This window comes from Cololabis saira, chromosome 4, assembly GCF_033807715.1.
Source record: "Cololabis saira isolate AMF1-May2022 chromosome 4, fColSai1.1, whole genome shotgun sequence".
NCBI lineage: Eukaryota > Metazoa > Chordata > Actinopteri > Beloniformes > Belonidae > Cololabis > Cololabis saira.
Window position 1 is genome coordinate 13559411 of NC_084590.1, and position 27094 is coordinate 13586504.

The 27094-nt window shown below is 40.4% G+C and overlaps 1 protein-coding gene across 4 annotated transcripts in view; it reads left to right on the forward strand.

Moving 5' to 3' along the window:
• Nucleotides 1-27094, forward strand: part of LOC133441533 (rap1 GTPase-activating protein 2-like) — a 257100-nt gene that overhangs the window by 171128 nt on the left and 58878 nt on the right. For 2 of the 4 annotated variants that reach the window (XM_061718931.1, XM_061718932.1), the window contains exon 1: nt 11530-12231. The exons of the other annotated variants lie outside the window; for them this stretch is intronic. In XM_061718931.1, the coding sequence (XP_061574915.1) occupies nt 12092-12231 (140 nt within the window). In that variant the 5' untranslated portion in view covers nt 11530-12091. Of the gene's footprint in view, nt 1-11529; nt 12232-27094 lie in introns of those variants that run through there. 4 annotated transcript variants of the gene reach the window in all.

Below are 27094 nucleotides of genomic sequence, written 5' to 3' on the forward strand. Positions count from 1 at the left end.
AAAAAAAGGGAAACCTTTTCTAGATACTAATATATCGCCTTCATTTTCATGTTTTTCCTCATTTTTTCGGCCGTGTTTTACTTTTTGGGGATTTTTTTTTTCCACATCAGTGCGGGGTCATGCTGTACACCCGCTGGTGCGCAGTGGGACTTTTGCGACTTTAGCATGCTAGCAGCATTGCCCTTTGGGCCATTCTGGACGATTGCAATATGGTCATGCCACTACTTGGCATGCCCATAATTAGAAAAGAAAAAAAAAATCATGAAACTTATCCTGGAAAGAAAAGCGAGTGCTTTCACGGGTGCTGTCACATTTATATATTTTATATCAGCGAGCTGTGTCTGTGTGAGATCACGCTGTTCTTCCAGCAGTGAGGGGGGTGGGGGGGTACCCTGGTCGCGTGGTTCATGTGCTATTTAACTCTACATCATATAAAAGGCTGAGTACTTCTAACACAGAGGGAGGTAGGATCCAGGAGGTACTTCATATTTCCTTGCCCTGTACCTGTCATGTCCTCCAGGACAAGGACAGTTCGTCATGAACGTGTCGTCGTCTGACACAAGTGGACTGTTGCAGTGGAATAAAGCATCCAGCCGCTCTGCTAAGACCAGACAGAAATAATCTGAGCAGCATGACAAAGAGTTGTACATTTTGACTTTCCCTCCAATTTCTGCAGATCTCAAAAATGATCAAGTCTCTCTTTGATGTGCTGGATCACTTGAGGCCTCACTTTACTACTTACAGGAAATTAAAGGCTGGTGGTTCAAATCTTACAAATTATACCCCTAGGGAACCTTGAGGGGTAGCGTAGAGTCCATGCCACAACCATTCAGAGTCGTTTTAGCTGAACAAGGGGAACCTGCACAGTTTTATGTAAGCAGTTTTAATACTATGGTTGATTGTTTTATTGTCAATCAGCTGAACATCCATGTCTTGGTTTGTGAAGAAATCTCGACAGGCAGGGCGAACATGGAAACAGTACTCATGTTCAAAGCTCGTTCGGTGCTAACCGCTCCACATCTGACCCAGAGTTCAGAGAGCATCGTCTTACTAGATCAGGGGTCGGCAACCCGCGGCTCTAGAGCCGCATGCGGCTCCTTAGCGCCGCCCTAGTGGCTCCTGGAGCTTTTTCAAAAATGTTTGACCTTTTTTTTCCTTTTTTTCGTCTTTTTTTCTTTTTTTTTCCTTTTTTTCTTCACTTTTTTTCCTTTTTTCTTCTTTTTTTCTCGAAATTTTGACTTTTCTTCTTGATATTCTGATTTTTTTCTCAATATTTCAACTTTTTTCTTGAAATTTTGACTTTTTTCTCGACATTTCGACTTTTTTCTCGACATTTCGACTTTTCTTGAGATTTCACATTTTTTCGCGACATTTTAACTTTTTCTTGACATTTCACATTTTTTCGCGACATTTCAACTTTTTCTTGACATTTCAACTTTTTTCTCAACATTTCGACTTTTTTCACCAAATTTTGACTTTTTTCTCGACATTTCCGCCTTTTTTCTCGAAATTTTGACTTTTTTCCCGACATTTCGACTTTTTTCTCAAAGTGCATAATGAAAATAAATCTCCCCCCAGTTCTAACTAATATAGAAACATGCAGCATGTGTTGCCTTCATTCTAAGGCTTATACAAGACTTTTCATTTTTTGGGGCTCCAGACATATTTGTTTTTTGTGTTTTTGGTCCAATACGGCTCTTTCAACATTTTGGATTGCCGACCCCTGCACTAGATGCAGCCATGCTAAAGCGACAATAAGTCCACAGACTCTTATTTCTACCAGCAAAAAAGAAAAAATAAGAAAAAAAAGCAATATTCCAACCTGTCATTGACACGAATCTGAAACATAAATGATTTTGTTGTTTGCTATTTCAAAGACTGTTTGGAAAGGACTCAAAGCAGCTTCAAAAGCCTCAACAACGGCGTGTGAAAGCTCAGCACACACAGCTGCGCTTTGAGAAAGGATGTGAAGCTCGCTGCATCTCAGAGATGGTGATTTATCAGTTGTCTTTATGCCTAAAATAAAGACACAAGTGTTTTTCATCCCTTCCTCTTGCACCACATTTCAAACCACATCAAGTATGTGTTAGCACAACAGGTTCGGCACTCAGGCTTGAAGGGAGAGGGTTTTCCTTGTTATTATCACCAAGTGGTCATGGTTTCATTTCTATGACCTCATGGCATTTGTCTATTTGTGGCAGAGTAGTTACAGGCATACTGAAGGTCATTCTGTGGTTGTCTGCAACAAACATTTTTGTTGCATTATAGTATGTGTTGGTATTGTACGAGTATGAAGGCTGCACCCTTGACAGGATGCACCTTAATCTATTGGACAATTCAAACTTGGGCGTTTCATTTGCTAGTTATTTTTATGTGTTGTTGTGTGTGTGTGTATATATATATTTATATATATATATTTGTGTCCCAGAATGAACTGCAGAGGTCACGTTGGTACTCTGGCATCTGTTTGCTTGTGAGACATTTTAGGAGCTGTGAAGTGACAGGAAAGACTGCTTGGCCCCCTGAAGAGCTCACAAGTGGGCTGAGGTGCATGTATACAGTGAAGAGAAACAGACAGAGAATTGGTATCTCTGCATGCAGATATCAATATCTGAAACACATAATATTCCACTGCAAAATATTTCCAAATCAAAAAAAATTCCAAATCATGTCATTGTGTTTCAAGTTGAGCTGGGAATGAATGACTGAAGCGCTGCAAAGCAAGAGAAATAAAAAGGAATAGATCCATTTTATAAACAATGATTAAAGCTCTGTGTACTATAAAATTGTAATTATGTGCCAAAAGCCAAAAAAAAAAGAAAAAGCAACCATAAATAGTAACTTAAATGACTAAAGCAAGAACACTTCCCTAAATAAATGCTAGTCGTTAAGCACAGTGGTGGAGGGATGATGACTTGGGACTGTCGTGAAGCCACGAGTCCTGTACGGTTTGCAGTCACTTAGTGGGCCATGAAGTTCTCTGTGTCAAATGTGAGGACATCTTTGCACCGGCTAAAGCTCAGCTCAGAGTGATACCTGCAACAGTATATCACCAAGAACACCAGCAGCATCTACAAAAAGGATGGTGATCCGAATTTAAGTAACTCAAAAAAGAAAAAGCGCTCCCACAAAAGTAACTGTTATCACACGTCTGGTTTTCATGTGCCGGTGAGGCGCGAACACACGTGTTTTGATGTGTGTGAACAAATTAGGGGATGCAATAGTGTTTGCGATACAGGCGTTTCACTCCCTCTACCCCAATGACGCACATTAGGACCCAGGTGGACGGGTGTGTGTTTGTGTATGCACCTGTATGGGTTTCATGTGTTTCTACCGGCTGGTGTTTCATAGTCCAGTTGAGATGTAAGCTTGTTTGTTCGCCACCACACGCAGGACACGGGAGATTCTTCAGGTGGCTTTGTGCAAGAGGATGTCCGCAGATCGTGTCCGTTAAAGATCCCACGCTGCTGGTTTTGAAAGCAAAGCGAAGACAACACTGCCACATAAGATCCAGCAGGGCATTTCATGTGTGGATGTCAAGGGGATGCAGCCTTGGGGGTTATTCAGGCAGATTCCCTGGCAGCTGTCTGGTTGCCATGGTGCTGATCATACACAGAAAAAGCTATGTATGAGGAGAAAAAAAAAAGAGGGGGGGGCCTTCAGTTAAATTGCAGCATTTATGGCTGCCTGTTTTCTCAGCTTAATTTATTCCCTTGCTGCTGTCAGACAATTACTGAAGCATCTTATCTACTCAGACATCTTTGTTCCTTGTCGCTAATGATCCACTTTTGTAATTATCTTTTGTAGACGGAGTTGAAGACACTCCACTTCAGTTAGAGGACAACATTCACCTTTTTATTACCGTGGCCATGCACTTTCACCCAGTTGAACTGCACCAGATGTGCAATATAAATCACAATGTTTTTGCGACAGCCTTTTATGCTGCTTCTATGGTGTCATTTCCGTGTCCTTGTCTGTATGAAAGTTCTGTCAGGGCTGGAAAAAGGACATCTGACGATGCACATGCTCAGTTTTCCATTTTGAGAAGGTTTTGTCGGACACGTTTTATAATCCAGGGGAGCAAGACAACCTATTCAACATTAATTTCATTTGAGAAATGAGAAAATCAATGTAGGAAAGCCTAATAGTAAAACTGTTTAATGAGGCGCATGAAAGGCAACAAATTAGACCTTCATTACACGGGTCAACCGTTTGCTGTGCATACTTCAATTATGACAAATGGCAGGGTCTCAGTTTATTTTTATTACTTTTATTTTTCTGATTAATAAGGGTCTGAAAACAAAAGGCTGTAATATTTCAGCTCACTCATAAAATAATTATCCTTTTATGATAATTTCCTCCAATTTGAGCAGCTCATCAACATATAAAGTGTTGTTTCCCTTATGGGGATCATGGCGTCCATGCTAGCAGAAGCAGAAACTGGCTCATACTATGTGAAATGAACGAACTCTGTTTTTTTTTGTCTTTTTTATTGCCAAGACCAATAAACCGTTAATGCCCATCTCTCGGTTATAAAGGTATTTGGACAAAAGACTAAAGAATGAGTTATGTTTTTCTTTAATCAATGAAACAACTGTTTGTGATGGAAAGGCATGACGGTCTATTGCCCGTTTGATGTTTTGGCCTGCATGCTAGTGCATGTAATCCCTCTCTTGCAGGGACATCCAGATTTTCATCCTTCAGATTTTCCTTTCTGGCTTAAAGGCTTCTTACAAAGACAGCAGTGAGACCAGACTCATCATTGTTTTAGTTTTCCTGACGCAGAGAGCCTCGTAAGCAGGATTCTGGTTTCGTTTTTTAACTGAAAACACATCTGTTTGAAGGTAGAAAAATTACACATATGTTCACTGCAAAAGCTCAGTAAAATCCAATTTATGCAGGCCGAGAGATAATCACACACACGCCTGTTGTCCTCAAATCCACAGCTGTCTGTGTCCAGACTGATGACCTTGAAAAGACTTTAATTCATTATATATTGTTGCCTGTCATAGAAATAGCAGACATTGCCTCTTTGCCTCCACATTTATCATTTCGGTCTGTCTAGAACATTTACAGTCATGTAAAATCAAAGATACATCACCTTGCAGTGCTAATGTTTTAGATATCAGAACACACACACAAATCAAAAGGACTTATCCAAAATGGAGAGGCATGGAGTAGTGTGTCCAAAGGTAAGCAACTCTATGATTTTATCAGTCCCTCATGTTGTTATGGAGAAATTTCAGCAGACTTTTCTTTACAATGCATTTGTACAGCTCTCTGAGAGTCCCTCGGCAGCATTTCAACCAATCTAAGGTCTCTGTGGCTGGACTTGTATATGATCCAGATTCTTTTATTTTCCTGCTATACTGTAGATTTGCTGTCAGACATATGAATTCACATTTGACTCTAGAGCATTTTGCTATAAAGAGGAATTCATGCATGGCTGAATGACTGCAAGGTGTCCCCGCCCAAATCATCACTCATCCCCCACCCTACAGGTGACATACAACATGACAGGTGATACGAGGCATTTGTGCTGAAATGCTAAGGTTTTATTTATTTTTATTTTTTGCACTATGCTTTGTTCAACATTGACTATGTTTACATGCAGTCAAAATTTGGGTTATTGCTAATATTCCGGTTACTGAAACATTTGGAATATTCCGTTTCCATGCGTGAGTAAACAGGGTTATCCCTGTATACATGGTAATTAATCATTCGGGATATCTGGATCAAACCAGCAACGCGCGGAGAACGTGATGACGCAATTCCCGTCATTTCCGCTTCTTCTTCCTGTATCCAAATTCAAAACAAATGCTGCTTCGCACAACATTTCGCTCACCTTCTTTTAAATATCACTATCCCCGTACTTTCTACCGTCTACAAATGCCAAAATGTTCATATTCTTCATTACATTTATGATGTGATTAGTCTCCTCCTCACTCCAAAAGTGTGGCGTGGTCTTGCGTTTCCCCATGTTTATAAGAACTTCCTGGACTCAAAAGACCAGGATTCCTTGCGAACAGAGCATGCGCAGAAAACAAATTCCTGTTCCGTTTGATCGGGATATTCCGTTTGCCGTTTACATGACCCAATATTCGGGTTTTAAAAGGAGTAACCCAGGGCTCATATTCGGGTTTTTAAAAACCGGAATATGAGCAAATTCGGGTTATTCAAAGGGGTTATTGGTGTTTACATGGCCGTGCAAATTCGGGTTATTGCCAATATTCTGGTTTTAAAAGAGTTATTGACTGCATGTAAAAGCAGTCATTGTTCCAGACATCTTGTAGCTCGTCCAAATACACCTAATACACTCTAAACATACAGTAACCCATGGGTCCCATCAGGGGCACAACGGCACAACATCGGCCGCTACGAGTCGTGTCCACTTCTTTCAATGAACATGGTCCCACCAGAGGTCCCGCAGAGCATTTTAGAGGTGTCCCAGAAGCGTCCGTTCACTCTGCTCTGTTCAAGATATACATCCAATCTATTTTGGTTGCTGACTCTGGCTCAGCCATATCAATTTACACACAACAGATCCATCTGGGAGAAAGTCAGACACTAGAATAGACTCCAATTCCTGCATCAACCTTACTAAGATTTGTGGAGGCCACTGGTATACCATTCAGAGGGTTTTAGAAGATGCTCAAATCTCACACAACAAGAAAATCATGTTTGATACTACAAATCATTTTCTGTAGACATAAAAACAAAAAGCACAGGACATGTGAGAAACACTTTTTTTAGACAAGCAGATTAATCAGCTATAAAGGAAAGGCCAAGTTTTTTTAAATAGCACATTTCATTAACAAGACAATTCAATTAGCTTCATATAAAAACATTTAAAAGGATTTAATTAAGGATAATCTTTATTGTCTCCCTTGAGAGAAATTTGTCTTGGACAAAACTAGAGACTCCAGGCACCACATATACATATAACAAAACATATAAAATCACAATAAACAAAAACACATCGTCATATCCCCCCGCTCTTTGCATGCCCCCTCGCAATGTCCTGAAAAACACCTCTACACAAAAAATACCTTGCTACAGCAACATTATTGCACTTCCCTCTACACTATTAAGAATAAAAAGACTTTAAAAGCAGAATTAAAGGCAAACATACATAAGTTAAAAAGAATAAAACAAATGAGATGCAAGAGATAAAGGTTGTAGTGCATTGCAGTTGTAGTGCAGCAATAAATAAAAAGGTTTTTAACTTTGGCTTAAAGGAGCTTGAGGCTCCTTTTAAGAAATGAGACTCTCTAGCGCCACCCTTCACCACGACGGCCGTCGGGGGTACTGCAGCCAACAGTGAAGCCGGCACGGGAGAACGGGGAGAACGAAAATGCAGCGTCATGTGACGTCACATCCGCAGCCCAGCGCGAGAAATTCAGGACCGAATTGCAGCACATTTTGCAGCACACAGCCTGTTCAAGGCAAAGGAAAGATACACTAGAGGGCTCATTCTTTTGGGTTTGGAACGCTTCATCTGACATTATTACTAGAAAACTTAAAATGTATACGGATTTTTTTCATAAATCCTGCCACAATCCGGCCTCAAGCTCCTTTAAAGCAACTGAGCGTTTCAGCAGCCCTGATGCATTCTGGGAGTTTGTTCCACAGGTGAGGAGCATAAAAGCTGAAAGCTCACCTTGTTTAGTTCAAACTCCGGGTACAGATAGTAGGTGTGACCCTGACGACCTGAGGGTTCTGGTTGGTTCATCATGGACCAGGAGATCACAGATGTATTTTGGTTCTCGACCATCCAGAGATTTATAAACCAACAGCAGGATTTTAACATCTACTCTGTGACAGACAGGAAGTCAGTGTAAAGATCTGGGGTAGAAGGCTCAGTTGGTAGAGCGTTCGCCCATGAACCTGAATGTCAGTGGTTTGAGCCTAGTTCCTCATGTGTCCACTAAAGTGTCCTTGGGCAAGGCGCTGAATCCAGTGTGTGAATGTGTGAGTGAATGTCTACAGTGTAAAGTGCTTTGAGGCTGTAGGAGTACAGCTATACGTGTAAGCCATTTACCATTTAAGAGCTGGAGTTACATGGTCAACTCTCCTGGTCTTAGTGAGGACTCGGGCCGCAGCGTTTTGAACTAACTGCAGCTGTTTGATGGGTTTTTTTAGGGACAGTCGTGAGAATAATCTTATTTTAGTCCAGTCTACTGAAGATAAAAGTATGGACACGTTTTTGTAAGTCCTGCTGAGACATCAGTCCTATAATCATCAATATGTTCTTTATGTGATAACAGTCTGACTTCACTACTGTCTTAATGTGGCTGTTAAAATTCAGGCTTGAGTCCAGAACCACTCCCAGATTTCTGGCTTGGTTATTGGTTTCTAGGGTCACTGCTTGAAGCTGAGTGCTGACTTTTGATCTTGATATTATCTTGATCTTATTATTTTATCTATTATTTCTGTTTTGTCTTCATTTAACTGAAGAGAAATTCTGGCACATCCTCTCTTTAATTAGATCAATGCATTTGATCAATGTTAGAATTGGATTATAGTTTCCTGGTGAGATGGTTATATATATGTGTGTGTCATCTGCATAATTATGGTAACACATTTTGTTCTTTTTCATAATTTGAGCGAGTGGAAGAATATACGTAGATGTTAAACAACAAAGGCCCCGGAACTGAACCTTGAGGAACTCCACATGTTATTTTTCTTAGCTCCGATTTGTAGTTACCTAAAGACACAAAATAGTCCCTGTCCTTTAGATATGATTGTAACCACGCAAATGCGGTGTCAGAAATTCGCACCCAGATCTTCAACTGCTCTGCTGATGTTATAGGCGACCGTGTTGAATGTAGGACTGAGATCCAGTAAAACCAAGACTGAGGCCCCGTTTACACGGAGCAAAAACGGAGGCTTTTTCATGCATTTTGGCCGTTCGTTTACACGAAAACGCAGCTCAAAGCCCCCAAAAACGATAATTTCTGAAAACTCCGGCCAAAGTGGAGATTTTCAAAAACTCCGTTTTCACGTTTGCGTCTAAACAGAGGAAAACGGAGGAAAACGGAGATTTAAGCTTCAGAACATCACATTATGCACCAGCAACTCACCAGCGTCATGTGTGCGACCTGTGTTTACAATTAGTTTGGCTACCGTCAATATTTTCTTGTATTTTACCTGTTTTATATTCTATATAAAAGACTCTCGTTCCGTCTTGGAAGTAAAGCCTGAATTATGGTCCGGCGTTAAATCGACGCAGAGCCTACGGCGTAGGGTACGCGGCGATGCGCGCCGTACGGTGCGCGTCGCCGCGTACCCTACGCCGTAGGCTCTGCGTTGGTGTAACGCGGAACCATAGATCAGCCTTAACTGGAAGTTACATGTGTCATTTGTTGATGTTTTTTCCAGGATTCTGATTGGCTGGCATGACGTTAACAGCGTTTTCATGCGGGTCCGTGTAAACGAGGATATTTTTGAAAACGTAGAGGGGAAAATATCCGTTTTTGTAAATACCCGGCTACGTGTAAACGTGGCCTGAAGTGTTGCCACTATCCATATTAAAGTGGACATCATTAAGGACCTTTACTTGAGCGCTAACCGTGCATGTTATGTGCCCAGAAACCTGACTGGAACGCATCAAACAGTCAAATTGTGGCAGTAGGTTATACAGCTGTTGAAAAACAGCTTTCTCTATGATTTTCTTAAGACAACTCAGGTTTGATACGGGCCTATAGCTGTTCATAAGTGATCTGTCTAGACTGTTTTTTTTTAAAGTGGCTTAATGACTGCTGTTTTTAGACACTGAGGAAAGATACCTGAAAGCAGAGACGTATTTAAAATGTCCATAAGATCTTTTAAGCTCTCCCGAAGACAGTAATGATCACTTTCTAGACAGAGATGACGAATGGTTGTATGGTGAGGGACACAGAGGAGGAGGCCTCAGGAGTCGGGGCTTGAATGATTTGCACTAAAAAAGGATGGACTCCAAACTGTCTGGAAATTGCCTTATAACCACTCTTGGAAGATAATAATTCAAATAATGACAAAACTGTCAGAAATAATTCAGACGCTAAGCCACCAATTTACCCAAGAATCAGTCAGCTTGACTTGCTTGGAGCGGAGGAAGAACAGGTGGCCACAAATGGAGACACAACACTTAAGATCAATATATTCCAGGAAGATGACTGTCTTTGCTCTGTTTACTGAGGTGAAACAACTAAAAAGGAAGCTGGTTCAGGCTCGGGGCAGAGAGCAACACAAGCATGACAGAACGGATATTTGGTTGAGGAGCACAAGACAGTCCAGCAGTTTATCATAAGTACAGTGAATAAAAAAAGAGGCAAGCCTGAGAACAGACGAAACACAGAGGAACTGAGCAGAGAAAAGGAAATACAGAGATAATATTTGTGTTTACTGATACAAATCATTTGTTTAGGGTTATGTTTCAAGTCTGATGTCCTTGGCAACAGCACAACAGGTACAGGTAATAGGTTGATAAGCCTGTTTGAATTGAGATTTCACCCCAAGGCATGCTGTAAGAGTGTGTGCATGTGTGTACATGTAGGGTGGAGTCGTGTTGACGGTGGTTGTGAGCAGTACTCGAGTTGTAAAAAAAAATCAGGGGGGATGGTGGATTTTATCATATGGGGACAGATAATTTGTGCTGATTACAAATAATATAATATATTACAAATAATAGCACTGACCAAAACACCTGCAGAAATACTGCAGGAATGACATAGCAGCAGTTAAATGCAGCCTTCTGTAAGCTTTAAATATCCACTGGGCTTACATCAAATACATCAAAACACAAAAATAAAAAACACTTTTCTGAACTTATCAATATGACTCTGTCCTTCACAGGATAAGTAAAATGGATCACTGCAAAAACTCAAAATCTTAACAAGAATATTTGTCTTATTTCTAGGTAAAATGTCTCATTTTAGTAAAAAAAATCTCATTACACTTAAAACAAGACTCATCACTGGAAAAAACAACAATTTTCCTAGAAAAATCTGCCAGTGGAACAAGATTTTATTGCTTGTAATGAGAAGATAAATCTTGTCCCATTGGCAGATTTTTCTACTTATTTCAAGTGAAAATTTACCTGAAACAGGTGAAAATTGTCAAATAAGTTATTTTTCTGGTGATGACTCTAAATGTTGAAATAGCAGTAAAACCACATTCATTGATGAAATGACATAAGGGATGGAAAGGGGGGATGGCAGATTTACAGGGGGATGATTTGGACCGTTTTTATTTCAGGGGGGATGCCATCCCCCCTCATCCCCCCTCAACTCCAGTACTGGTTGTGCGCTTGTTTTTGCTTAAAGATGAAATTATAAAATCAAGCACATAGATGAGGTCAGAGAGAAATCTATGTAAAATTATCACAAAGTAGAAAAGCGACCAGGGAGAGATAGGGGGGAGTATCGGCAGTGGGAGCGTGTTAGGAGGAGGAACCTCGGTCCGCCCAGCCTATCAGACGGGGAAGGGAGTGGCTTGGATGACATGAAGGAGGGAGCAGGCGGCAGCAGACACAGAGGGAGAAGAAGCAGAGCATGTTAGGAGAAGGAGGGAGAGGTGGGAAGGTAGAGCAAGGCAGACAGAGAGATGCAGTGCCACAGTCTCCGCTCAGCTGCAACTCCTCTTTCTCTCGTCTGGGACCACGACGTGTGGTGGAGCAGTGATGTACAGGTTCAGCGCAGGAGCCGGGACTGCAGATAGTTCACCTTGAGGTGGAGTCCTACCGGTGCCTCACCAGACATTTTGGACTACAACTAACACTCACTGATCATTCAATAAAGAGCGGGTGAGATTTCACAGGACGTGACAACCAGATCGGGACAAGAGGGTCCTCAGATTCTGCAACTTTTGGGACTGGAGGCAGGAGGTCTGACTAAAGAGACACACTTGCCTTTCAAAAGCATTGGAATTCAAACCTGATTTTTGTTTGGTCAAAAAGGACTTGTATTCAAACCTAAATAGTGATATCCAAAAACTCATCCTGGAATCCTGCAAAGCGAAGCTGGTGCTGCAGCCCAGAGACCCTGAAGTGAGCCTGACCTTGGACCGGCTGTCCCCCGAGCCCCCCCCGGCACCGGTGCAAGCGCCCAGCATGTCTCAGACCAGAGGACGATGCCACAACAAAAAGGCCGGCATTCGGGCAGCTGTTATCCTGATCGGACTCCTGCACAAGTCTCGCAAAGCCAAGGAGAGGGAGAGGGAGAGGGAGAGAGAGAGAGAGGAGAGTGAAGGGTGGGTGAAGTTTGTACCAGTGTGTTGTTTGATGAGAGAGGTGTGCTGTGTGTGTGTGTGTGTGTGTCTGTGTGTGTGTTGGGAGGGGGGGGTGAACAGACAGCCTGCAGTGCAGTTGCTGAGCCCTGATTCCTACGAAAACTTTACTCCCTTGTCTTTATACCCCTAGAGGCCCGGGGCACTTTAACGTCTTCATGGTTCAGTGAGTTAGCATCTGCAGTTTTATTATAGGTCTGTTTCATTAGAGCGAGCTCGTCCGTTGAGCGTTCTGTGTGAGCGCGTGTCTTGTTGACCACTCTTATGTGTGTTTCTGGGTCAGTGGAAACCGCACACTGCAAAGAGAGAAAAAGGTATTGAACAGTGTCGGTGAACAGAGGTTTGCTCTGAGTGCTTTTGAAGAGCCAACAGTGAGAGATTGAAAGAATGAAAGACACAAAACTGCAGTACAGGAGCCGGAGCACAGGTCCTGTGCTCCTACTTCTCCTTCTGCCTCTCAATGTCCAGGCTTTAACTATTTATTTTTTGCTCTACGGTGCACACTGGCATTAGTCTGCACTTGTTGATGCCTTTCCTGCTAAAGCAGCTTCTTTATCGCTTCAGGACATGACTGCATGCTCGATTACATTTGAATGTTGATGAGCGACACGGCACCTCAGCAGGTCAGCAGAACTACAGGCAACAAAGAAAAGTAGTCGCTGTCCATTAACCTGTCATAAACTCCAGCTTCAAATGTGATGTGACATCTGGCCTTACCGTTTATTAATCATTAACTCTCGCTGACTGGATCCAAATCTGCCCACTGATCTGATTTTTATGAACGTGACTTGTCTGAAAGCAATAACGAAGTGTGCCTCTGTGAGGACTTTTGATACCTTACTTCCTCAGTTAGTGCCACTCAAAATGCACATGCTATGGGATTTTCCCTTCCCGCTGTGTTGTAGGGGGATCATTTCACTGCTGATACTATCATAGGCTGTGCTTAGTCAGTAAGACCCCTGAGAATATTCCACCTGGTAACAAACAGCGCTAGGAGTCTGGCAGGATCCAGACTGGCGACACCTCCCCTCCCCCTTGGGTGGACCTGCTCGCCTGAGCTAACATTAGCAACTTTGCATGTACAGTTTGGAACCTGAGGAGGCGGCTGCAGACTGTGAGATCAGTATTGTCACGGTGGAGAAGATAGTTTTGCCGCGGTTAGGTTTATCTGTGTGTGTCTGTTAGTGAGAGAACATTAACTGTGCAGCACTCAACACACTCTGGTACTTTGTTTTATTAGCAGGGACTAAAATAGGTGCGTATGACCTCAGTGTGTGTGTGTGTGTGTGTGTGTGGACATCATTAGCATTGGTCTATATAGTGTACTTTTAACTCCTGGAGGCAAGGCTGGATCAGCAACCATGCAAATCAGCCAGGGCCTGATAAAAACTGCATTGAGGAAAGGTTTGTGGAGATTTAATTAATTTGATTTGTGTAAGGAATTAAGGGTTTGATTTACTATCTCTTTGTATCTGCCAACAGTAAACTTTTTCTGACCTTAGAAAATTAATGTCTGTTTGAATTATGTAGGCACACGGGTAAACCGGCACCTGAAAGATGTGGATGGAGCGACTTTTGCACCTGGCTCTGTTGCACATGTATTATGAGACTTTCCTTTTCAAATCCTGGGAAGGAAACCACATAAAGTGACTCATGCAGAGTTTTTTTTAAAGCTTTGCACTTGCAATTCCCTGCCAACTGCACCATTGTTTCTTGCCAAAATAAGCATGCCTGAATGTTGCACTTGGTGCAGCTTTCACAGTTACTGCACAGAGGACACACAGGTGTTGCTCAACACTGGCAAGAGGGAAGACACTGTGAAGGAAGAGATTCTCTGTTCGTATGTATTATTCACTAGACCAGAAGTTCACCTTATGAGAACATATTGATTGTGAAGCCACATTATTTTTTAATTGACCAGAGAAATAAAATACAGAATTACTCTTTTTGGTTTAATGGATGGACCAAAGTGCATTTTCACTTTTACCAGTGTTGTCCCTGATTGCAAACCAATATAACATTACTAAATGGCTTAGATGTGATGACACATCAGCAGGTTTATATTCAAATGTCTTTTACTGGAATAGTCACTGTTAACAGGAATCTCAAGGACAGATGGTTCTTGCTGAATGTTGTGTTGGTCTAAAGGTTTTCCTTGGTACTTGGTACTTTTGGTACTTGGCTGCATTTTAGTGTATGTAATGTGTGCTCATCAGTGTTGTGCAAGTTCATACTTTTCATGAACTAGTTCAAAGTTCAGTTCACATAGTTTAAAAATTAATAGTTCACATTCATAGTTCACCATTTTCATTTTGAACTAGTTCAAATTCAGTTCATTTCAATATTTTTAGGTGAGAAGTACGAATGAAACGCCCCCCTATCCTAAAACTGTTGTAGTGGTCTCCAACCCTGGTCCTCAGGGCCCTGTCCTGCATGTTTTAGATGTTTCCCTGCTTCAGCACCCTGATAAAAATGACTGTCATTAACAGAATTGTGCAGACCTGGATGACAAGCTGATGATGACCATTAATTAGAATCAGGTGTGATGATGCAAGGAAACATCTAAAATAGGGCTGTTCGATTAATCGATTTTAAATCGTAATCGCGATTATGTAATTAGAACGATGTTAAAACGTGAAACTCTTAAAATCGATTTTTCACTTTTTTTTTTTTTTATTTTTATTTTTTTTTTATTGGAAATATAACTTACTGTATGTTTGAAAGTGCTGATTTGCTGTTTTTTTTTTCAGAGATAAAACTTTATATTTTATTATATTTTTTTAAACTTTTTTTCAACTTATTTTACAGAGTTTTGCACTTTATTCATTCGTTTTGGGGCAAATGTTCAATAAAAAAACAGCATATTTGAAATCATTTCTTTGCCTTTTGTCAATTCACAAAATAATCGTAACCGTAATCGAAAATCGGATTTTGAGAGAAAAAAATCGAGATTTTATTTTTGGGCAAAATCGAACAGCCCTAATCTAAAACATGCAGGACAGACGGTCCCGAGGACCAGGGATGGAGACCCCTGTTGTATACAATCATGTATTGTCCTGGTGGCTTTTCAACTTTACTCAGGCTGTAAATCTCCAACAATGTAGTCCATTATCCGTTTGTCTACCGGTTGCTGGGAAATGAACCCCCTGAAGGAGCAGCAGTGGGACTGGGGTCGTTTGGGGCTGTTGGGTCTTGGTCTTTCCTGATGGCTTTATTTTGATTGTCAAGGACTTGCAGATATTTCCTCACTGGACGGATGCTTTAACTCCACATGACGTTTCAAATTTAGTAAGCAGACGGATGAGGCAGACGTTCAGAGTTGTTTTCTCAGCGCAGGTGGACATAATTTGCTTAGAAAGGTTAGATTTTTACCGTCTGACTCTTTGGGAGACAATGTGTAAAATTCCCGCAAATAATCATAAGCGGAGGCGTCATCTGATGCTGCGTCTGCAACGTCTCTCTCTTCTCTGGTCATGTAAAGACTGCACCGGGCTCGGGCCGCCGTTGCCATGGAGCTGGTGCCCATTGTTATGCTAGTGTGCACTGCATTGTGGGTAATGTAGTGTGAAGTCGTCGTCACGTCGAGTATTTTAAATGTGCCGCCCGCTGGTGAAATGAGAAGGATTATTCTGTAATAATTGGACCTAAACACTGAAACTGAAACTCACATAATCTGAACAGTTAAAATTCCAGTTCGTGATTTGCAGAATGAACCAGTTCCCTTTCTAGTTCTTTATTTGCAAATACGTTGCGTTCAGTTCAACGTTCTCACAGAAATGAACGTGTTCAATGAACGCGTTCATTTGAATGCGTTCATGCACAACACTGGTGCTCCTATAGTTAAGCTGAAATCTATTTGGTTAACATAGCGGACCTGATAAAAAGTCTGTGTAGTTGGAACAGGATTTAGAATAGTTTCTCGTGTCATTTGTAACACAACAGTCCACTTGCAATATGTAATGTAAATAGTTATTCAGGAAGATCAGATTTTGATCAAATATGCATAAAAATCCTATTAATACATTTGCATGACAGTGTAAACATCTCTTTAAACTAAGATGAAGTGGTTTTCTAGAGTAAGATGCTGATGTTCCAGGTCCTGGATAGTATGAAGGCAAAGGCAAAAACAACAAAACAAAAAATAACACACACACACAATGATTTCTACAACAGCAAAGTTAGTGGTGAATGGGGGTGAGGGGCGGTGGCACACATTAATCAAAGGAGCCATGGCTGGAGGGCAGGTGTTTCTGTGACTTCAACAATATTGCATCGTTTTTCACATATCCACAATACACACTGACTAAGCATGATTTTTGATTCTGTGTTTCATTGCTTCATGTCAAACGACAACTGGGCAATCATGGCTGGGCTGCTGTAATAGCCTGAGGCCCTGCCATCCAAATGTTCTGCAGCTGTCATTGCCGTATACCATGGCTGGGTCACAACATGATTTGGGACAATCATCAGCAATTTTGAGGTGTATTTTTTCATGTCCTGGCTGTTACACTTGAAAATGAGTCTTCGGACTCAAGTGTTTTATCTGTATAAATAAAGGATAAATAAAATAAAAATAAAAATTTGCTAGATTGGATCTTTTCTAACTTAATTTTTCACTCAACTACAGCCCGTTCATATTTAACAGACATTTCATGTCCTTGAAGCAATTATTCTTGAAATGAATACAAAGAAATAGGAATCACATCCCACTTTTACTGTTGAGCTGAACGTTCGATATTACATATTAATACAAGAAGCTGCGGACATTACCAGAAGAGAATGTTTCATTGGGTTTTTATGCAAATTCACTTTTTTTTCCTCTTATAATTTTCTCTGATCTGAAGAGTGCACACCCGATGCAGAGGGAGAACGGCGTTCATCCCTGCTCTATCCCTGTTGTCTGCGTAGTCTATTCAGCCTCCGTCTGAACTGATTGAGCCGTTCATTAACACCATGAGCTTTGTTGAATTTATCTCAATGTTTAAACTACCCTTGGTGCAATAATTTCACCCAGAATTCATTATCTTCCGCTACAAACTTGATTTGTCTTTGTGTGTAGTTTTGTGTGTACCACGGTTTTTGTAGCTATACTTGCGTTTTAGGAAGCAGCTGTTATAGAACCACCTTTGTGGTTACAGTTACACCCTCCCCATTGATTTGTGGTTATGTGGTCAAACATTTGACCGTATGCAAGAGGGGCACACTCCCTTACGATGCTAGTGTATTTTTGTAAACCTAATTCATAATCACAGCTTGTGGCTTCCTGTTGTTGCTCTGTTGCCCCTCTACAAGAGACAACACAGCGTGATAAAATATGAAATGATACATGATACAAGTTGAGAATAGTGTCCAGTGGTACAGTAGCTCTTGCTGATACGAGTTGGCCAGTGAGGACACAGGAAGGGGTATGACAAGAATTAGATTAGGAGAGTCCTTATATAGAACTGATGAACGAACAAACAAGGAGAGAAAAATGTCCAGTAGCAGAAAATGCCTTGCTAACCTAATTCATAAATGTACCTAGTCCAGCACTGACTATGACAACGGGCTCTTTAGATTGAGTCCATAATAAAACTAGTATAAAAAATGCTATATAATAAAGGGTCATAACAAAAAACAACAAAAAACAATTTATTCTGGCTAAAAGGCTTTGCAAGATCACATTTGTACCTGTGCGTTAACAGATATCATGTTTTCATAGCAGCAACCTTCTTTTGTCCTCTTTATTAGCAGTGCATATTTGTGAAATTCATCAAGGTTTCCTTCTTCGTTTATAAAAAACTCAATCAGCATCAAGTGAAATGATTTTGAGCTCAACATCTCTCCAATTCCTAGCCATTTGAGACATTTATTTTAACAACAACCTCGATTGGAGCGCAGCAGACTGGGTTTAAAATGAACCATAAGTTAAAATTACACCAGAAAATTGGAAGCAGTCTGGAGTCAACAGCTGGTTATCTTGACAATGATAAGGCGTTTTTCTTTTTTTGTGTGGGAAAATATGACATTTTATTCGTTACCCAGGGAGCTTTGGAGGAGTTGTGTTGGTTTGTGGTACCAAGCTGATTGTCTTCAGTCTGTTTGTTAAGTCAACGCACCGCTCGATTAAGAGTCACCTGCTCCAGCTCTACTGTACAAACATGACAACGGCGTCAATACCTGAGAACCGACTAGACAGCAAATGACTATGTACACACCAAAATGTCAAAATCATGTACAAAACTAACTCACATCTTTGTTTTGTGAAGGACAGACATCTACAAACATCCAATAAGCACAAGGTGATTAAAATCTGTAGTTATTCTATGACTCAACGAACAAGAAAAGTACTTAAAGAGGACATCACATCTAATACAAGAGGCCCGTGCCTCTGTGAAATGTTATCTTTATGTTTTTATCATTTTTATAGAATTGTCATAACATGCTAAAAATTCACTTATAACACTTATTACACCAAATTAGTTAGCATTGTGTTCGGACATGGCTGGCCCATCACCCTTCGAAGCAAAGCAACAATAACAATAAAAAAGGACATCGGTAAGTTACTCTTAAAAACAATAATGATACACTTACCCACTAAAGGCAAAGCAAAGGAGCTGGCCTGTTCTGGCCAAAACACACGCAAACATAGTCAATGAAGATACTCATGGAAGAAAGCTGCAGAGTCTTGTCTCAGTTTTTGCTATTTTAACCTTTATTTCAGTCAGTATGACAGAGTAGTATGCAGTATGCAGTATGCAGTATGCAGCATGGTGATCCTGCCAAGCACTCAAACCAGCTGTAACAAGGACCTGCATGTGGCGCTTCCACATAATATATCGTACAATTTTCAGTCATGTGTGCAAACTTGTTAAGTGCTGAAATCTCTGTGGAACTAATGGTCTTTTTTCAAAATGCTTTAGACCAAAAAAATGCTTTAGATACTAGGTTTTAAATGTTTCTTGTTTTATTTCATTTTATTTTTATTAACATCATTTTTGCACTTAGCTTCGATCAATAAACCAAATTGCTCCATGTAGTCATTCTTACAAACGTTACTGGTAAATGCATGAATAGAAAAGTTTAAAGCCGTTCCCCTCAGAGCGGTCGATGAACTTGTTGCTAATTACTTGAGAAGGAGTCTTCCTCTACTGCAGTGCTTCTCAATTATTTTCTGTCATGTAGTACACCTCTGCATAACACTCTATCCTTATTAACGTATAAGAGAATAAAAAAAGAAAGAAATATGACCCACTTACAACTAAGAATAGCTTTATTAACTGTAACAGAAAAGTTTAAAGTGCATCTGAAATTCAAAAGTAACATTAAATCCTTAATTAAACTATAAACATTTTTTGGCCGACCATGTCAAACCATATGATACTGAAAAATAAAATTACATATATATTACAATAAATAATAATGCATTCAAACTGATCACCAACATTAACTCAGGAGCACAATATAAAAAAAAACTTTAACCTGCAAAACAAAAATATATAAAATAATTTGTGCTGATTTTTTTTAATCAAAGATGATGTCTGGATTAATGGCTACAATGAGCACGTTTTGCAATGCACATCCCTGGCATGCTGCAGGCAGTATCAGCTCCTCTGCTATGGTGTGGGTTTTTTTGCACTGAGCAATTTGGTACGCCACCTTATATGATGCCAACAATGTTCGCTGGTTTACTGAAGTAGCAGTCACAAAGCGGGATGATTGTTGGCAATATCCGGCACGTTTTCGCTGAAAAAACTCAAGCGGCTTATCAGCGTGATTGGCGTGTAATGTCTTTAAGTGACGCTTTAATTTATTTGGCTTCATGCTGTCCGCTGCCAACATTTTGAGACACAGTAAGAACACCGGTGTTTCCTCGTCTCCCACCGTAGTCACAGTGAAGCAAAGCGCTACATACGCTACGTCATATTTCCTCGTCTTAGCTTTTGGGAAACTTTCGTTGTGTCTCTTTATCTCCGTCTCTCTCCGCCTGTCTTCTCATCCCTGTTAAAAATGTTTTCATGGTGTCACTAGAGGGTCTGCTACACTTCGTGTCTACACTTCATACTCATACTCGCAAACAAAACCCCTACACCACCGAGCGAATGCTCCCAGCGCACATTCTGCCAATGAGAACGCCACTGCCCCCTAATGTAGTGGAGGTGCAATTGCACTTTATTCTACAATAAAAAAATCTAAATAAAAAAGCATGTTCCCCGAGGTCAAACGCACCCCCCTTGATGGAGCCTCGCGTCCCCCTAGGAGGGCGCGCTCCACTATTTGAGAAGCACTGCTCTAAAGGTAGCCGGCAACACAACAAAAATAAAAAATACTCTGATGCTTAACCTTTTTAGAGGAAGAGGATTAAAAATGAACACCCCCATAATCCAAAAATAAATGAATAAAATTAATAATTTAAAATGATAAAAACGTACCCAATTTAGCCATAATCATTTCAATATAATATTTAGCAACGGTTTAATTTCAACCTATAACAAACACTTAAAAAAACTGTATTATTATTTCATATTTCACGCTTTAAAAGGTCACTGAAGAGTTGTTCTCCTTTATTTAGACTCCTTCTATTCAATTCAATTTTATTTATATAGCATCTATAACAATACAAGTTGTCTCTAGATGCTTTCCAGAGACCCAGAACATGACCCAGGGAAAGTATTACATAAACATAAACAATGGCAGGTAAAAACTCCCCTAGTGAGAGAAAAACCTTAAGCCAAACAGTGGCAAGAAAAACTCCCCTTTAGGAGGAAACCTTGAGCAGGACCAGGCTCATAAGGGGGGATCCTGCTAATGAAGACCAGATCGGCAGAGCAGGAAAAAGTCAGATTAGACAGAGAGAATGAAGAATAGAGAGAGGAGAGAAACACAGATATATTGTCAAATGTACAAAAGACAAGATTTATTAGTATTGATTATCCGTTAGCTGGAGACGAGTTCTACAGAGTTTCCTCATATGGGAAAGTATGTTGAACATTAAAAGTTTTATGTAGATTTGGACCTCTCTGGCTCCCTGTCTGCTGTAATATACTTTCATTTCCATACCTGCATTTACATGTAATTCCCTCTGCAATTATAATAGGTAGGAGTGTTTTTAAAAAAAATGTTTATCTTCTTTGTGTTGTAATTCTAGTTGTGTAGTAGTTTTGGGGTTTTTAAATTGGATCCATGCATCATATTTCCCTCTGGGGTGTAAAATGACTTTAATTTGAGAGGAATTGTAGCCGTTTAGAGAAAAAAAATGCATCCAGCAACAGTAACCTTACACATCAGTTTGAGGGTGCTAGATATGGTTAGTGGAAATGTAAATAGGTACATGCAAATTGAGTTTCAACACCTTTTAGAGGCACTTTCAATCAGTTAGTACCATAACACACTCAATTTAGCTGACAGAGTCAGTGGAACCATCTCCTGGAGGGGCCATTTTACTCCTGAATTGTTTGGGACTGAACTGCAACCAAATTAAGTGCACGAGCAAATTAAAACAGCTAAGGACCATGAATGACAACGTGCATGGCTTTTTCTGCAACACAAAGTCAGGCCCTGAACTGGATATGTACGACTGCAAATGACGATGCTTAATCATTGCATTGCATTTCTTACCTATAATTATAGGTTTATCACCTACTTTCTTTAAGGCTTGTTTGCGCCAGCTCAAGAGCAAGTCGTAGATTAGCAACTCCAGCAACAGTTTTTTAAAGTTTTAGAATAAAAAAGTTTTAAAATAAAAAAAAATCTAGGTGGTGCCATAGGAAAACATTTCAGGTTGTTATTAGTTTTGGGCAGAAAACTGTTCAGAAACAAGTTTACACCTTGAAACTGTAATCACATGTGGGCAGTCACTCAGGCTTAGGGAGCAGGCAAAGCTGGGCTGTTTAATGAGAAGTGTGGATCAGTAAAGGAGTTTGGAGGCTGAAGAGTTTGAAAATATAAAGACCCGAAGAGACCACAGATAAGGTCAAGTTTTCAGAGAATCACCAGCAGCCAGGAAGAAATGAGTCTGTGGTGAAAGAGTAGACAGTTGTTGGCATTAGCCGAGAGTTACTAATGTTAATATGTTCACAGGAAAGTTTGGCCTCACATTTTAAACGAACAATAGGATTAGAGATGCCATTTGATATCTATCATTAAATAGTACTAAACACAGGGCATTCACTTTGCCAAAGATTCTGGAGCAGGGTAAGGAACGTTTGGGGCAAATGAAAGATAAATTCCTATATTAGAAAAGATATGTCCTCAGAAAAAGATATAAAAACCACTGGCCATTCAGCATATCCAGGTGTCAGATTGAAGATTTGCTGAGCCTTGAAATCCGCTGACCTGACCAACTGAGGTAACCACAGACCATTATACCTTACGGGCTTGCAGGGTAGAATCCGACGGGTTTAGCACTTATCTTGATATCATTCTGTAGCAGGTAAATCTGAACTCATCAAACAGATTGATGTTTTTTCTATTGATTAAGGCCACGTTTACACGTAGCCGGGTATTTACAAAAACGGATATTTTCCCCTCTACGTTTTCAAAAATATCCTCGTTTACACGGACCCGCATGAAAACGCTGTTAACGTCATGCCAGCCAATCAGAATCCTGGAAAAAACATCAACAAATGACACGTGTAACTTCCAGTTAAGGCTGATTTATGGTTCTGCGTTACACCAACGCAGAGCCTACGGCGTAGGGTACGCGGCGACGCACACCGTACGGCGCGCATCGCCGCGTACACTACGCCGTAGGCTCTGCGTCGATTTAACGCGGGACCATAATTCAGGCTTTACTTCCAAGATGGAACGAGAGTCTGAGAGAATTTAAAAACAGGTAAAATAAAAGAAAATATTGACGGTGGCCAAACTAATTGTAAACACAGGTCGCACTCATAACGCTGCTGGCGATGTTTCTGACGCATAATGTGACGTAAATCTCCGTTTTCCTCCGTTTTCCTCTGTTTAGACGCAAACGTGAAAATGGAGTTTTTGAAAATCTCCACTTTGGCCGGAGTTTTCAGAAATGATCGTTTTTGGGGGCTTTGAGCTCCGTTTTCGTGTAAACAAACGTCCAAAACGCATCAAAACGCCTCCGTTTTTGCCCCGTGTAAACGGGGCCTTAGAGCCCAATCTTGATATGCATTATCACATAAACAATGGCAGGTAAAAACTCCCCTTTAGGATTAAGAAACCTGGACCAGAACCTGGATCATAAGGGGGGGCCCTCCTGCCGGAGCCCAGACTGGGCAGAGCAGGAAAAGAGAGAATGAAGAACAGAGAGAGGAGATAAACAGATATATTGTCAAAGGTACAAAAGACAAGATTTATTAGTATTGATTATCTGTGAGCAGGAGAACTAGCTGATACATGATTAGTTGGTGTACTACAGGGAAGGCTATATACAGATGTGAACAGCAAACACTGTCAGAAGGGAGGACTGCAGGTCAGGATGTTGGCAGTTATCCAACAGAAACATCCATACAGTAAGAAATGTTGTTTTCTAGGTGACTCAGCTGTTTAATCCCAATACTTTAAGTCATTTGTGATTTGTGATTGACAGCATTTCCATAGTTTTAGTAGTTTTAACATTCTCCTTAGTTTTTTTGTTCACTTGAGAAAACTTTTTGTATCGTGTGAGTTCTGTGTAAAATCCTTCAGACCGTTAGGTTTGATTTGCTAATGAAGTGCTAGCAGGGTGGGTCAAAAATGAATCTTATTAGATGGATATGCTAACATTCGTGTTTACTTAAGGCAATTATTCCCAAACCCCACGCAAACTACAAAAGGTAGCGTTTAAACTTTTATAGGCCCCTTTTTAAAAGAAAATAAGAAATTAGATTTATTGAAATGCAACTTTTATATGGGCTCAAATTAATGCCAAAAAAAGTTTGTAGCTTTGTAAAAAAAGTTTGTAGCTTTGTATCTAGAAGTACAAATATGTTTTGCAAGTACAACTACTTTTTGCACATGCACAAAATATTTCTACAAGTACAAATATTTTTTTCACACGCACAAAATATTTCTACAAGTACAAATATTTTTTGCAAGTACAAATAGTTTTTGCACACGCACAAAATATTTCTACAAGTACAAAGTTTATTTACAGATACAAAATACTTATGGCATTAATTTGAGCCCATACTTTTACAGCAGAGAGAAAAACACGTGAGACTTTTTCAGGTAAACTTTTAAAAATTATATTTCATCTACATTAAAGGGGATTTTATGGACAGAAAACATCACGAGAGAGATGAGCTGCGCTTCATGTTTTAAAGTGCAGTCTATGATGCTGCTTTTCTTGACCACCTTACACAGTTTTTCCTCTCTCTTGTTCTCTCCACCCTCCTCACGTTGTCAGACCCTCCTCCCACCGTTTAACAACCACTTTTATTCACTGACTCATACGTTTCCATTCCTCTTTCTTCCCCTGTTTTTCCTTCTCCACCCATTCCATCTTTTTAGACTCCCTCCTGTTCCTCCTGAGCATGTCTATCCTCCCCACGTTTACCAGCTGAGAAAGAATAAGGTCACACACACAGGAATATGCAAACCTTTCATCGTACTTTTCGTTTGTACAATTAATTGTGGGCATGACCCCCATCTGTGGCGTATTGTAGTAGATGACACAGTATTGTCTCTAACAAGTGTCCAGAGACCCGCCCAAGACAGCCCTATTTACCCAGCGCTGCACAAGGGATCAAGAGCGCTATTTATAGTCCCAGATTCATTTATTCTTTCTCCCCACACCTCACCTGTGGCCTTCTCCCTTTCAACAATCAGTCTGTTGTCCATTCATTCTGCTCCTCTGCCAGTCTGCCTCCATATCTCCGTCCTTTCCCTCGTGCCCTTTCTGTTGGCTGCAGTTATCAACCAATGTGACGTTGTGGATCTCGTTGGGAAAAGACATATTCAGTGTCATCTGACAGATGCTTAACGGTGTATTTTTTTTCTTCTTCATACTCAAGTCAGTGAGGGAGGGGGAGACATGAGGAACGATATGAGGTAGGAGATGCCAGAAAATGAATTGGATTTGACAGGATTTCTGGCATTTGCCTGGATATGATTGAGAAGGTGTAAATGCCAGGCATGTAGGCTTTCCACTGCAATGCAGCACACAGCCAGAGGCCAAAAGAAACAAACTCTCCTTGCTTTAATCAAACGTTTTGAATCAATATCTGATGCAGACCCACTGAGGGACAAAGTGTGTGCCTGGTCTCATAGGTTGTATGTCACAGGTACCTTTATGTGTTGCGCTGTCAGGAGAAATGCATACAAAGCACATAAAAACACACAATAACAAGTTAGAACTACACAAGAGTAAATGGTTTAAAAATCCAGCAGCAGCATAGACAAACCATGGCACATTAACCCGATTATTGGTTTCACATGGTAATACATGTTAATGTAGATTTATTGTGAAGCTGTGGTACCAAACCTGGTGCCAAAACCAAACAAAACAAGAGAAAGCCAGAGAAAAGAAAACTTTTACTGAGTAGAGTAACGTAGTTGTCCCAAACAGGCGTTAAACTCATCATTCAACGTTCAGAACATTGATTCTCCATCACTGCTCCAGTTTCCTTGTTTGGATCGGGCTGGAAAGAAAAAGATGTGTAACTGCTAATGCTCAAGCTGATCATCAGGTCAAGATCTAAGTGTTAACTTTGTTAGGCTTAGTTTCTGTGATGACATTTTGGTATAAAATGGCCATAAATCTGTCATCTGAGTTTGTTACCACAAAAAAAAGTGTTATCAACCCAGGCAAAGACTAAACCTGAGTCAAACCTAATCTTAACTGAACCAGTATCGCTGTAAATTCACAAAAAAAACTCTTCATTGAATATCATTGTTTCTCTGCTGATGTGGGCGGACATCCCCAAAGTTCGGTTCAGCTTTTTTTGCTCTGTATTGGGCTTTTATGGTTTCATTTTAAAGTTGTCGTGCAGCGGAAGCTGACAAAGACATGAGCAAATAACGGTTAAAAGAAGGATGAACAGAGGGAGAAAACCTTTCAGTGATGGCTGTGTGATGGAGCAACGGCTCCAAGTGGAGGTTGGGTGGGATTGTGATGCCAGCGGCTTTATAGATACAAACATGCTTGTTGTGTTTCCATCACAACCAAGATCTCAGCAACGCATGCCTGTGATGACTGCCATATTACGTTCATGACGAAGTAAGAGGAAATGTTAGTGATTTTTTAGAGGTCGTGCTGCAAGAATCAGATCTGTACTGGGTTGAAGTCCAGGTGTGACAGCGGCCCTGCTCTTGATTTAAAAATCACACATTTCATGTCGCCCTGTGACGGACTGGAGACCTGTCCAGGGTGAAATTGGCTGCTAGGCTCCAGCAGACCCCCGTGACCCTGCAAAGGATAAAGCGGGTACAGAAAATGGATGGATGGATGGATGGACATTTCATGTCATTTTACTGCTCGAGCAGTTAAAAAAATCTGAGTGAACATTACCTGCATCATTCAGGACTATATAACCCAGTCTACAGGACTGTCTCAGAAAATTAGAATATTGTGATAAAGTCCTTTATTTTCTGTAATGCAAAAATGTCATACATTCTGGATTCATTACAAATCAACTGAAATATTGCAAGCCTTTTATTATTTTAATATTGCTAATCATGGCTTACAGCTTAAGAAAACTCAAATATCCTATCTCAAAAAATTAGAATATTCTGGCAATCTTAATCTTAAACTGTAAGCCATAATCAGCAATATTAAAATAATAAAAGGCTTGCAATATTTCAGTTGATTTGTAATGAATCCAGAATGTATGACATTTTTGTTTTTTTAATTGCATTACAGAAAATAAAGAACTTCATCACAATATTCTAATTTTCT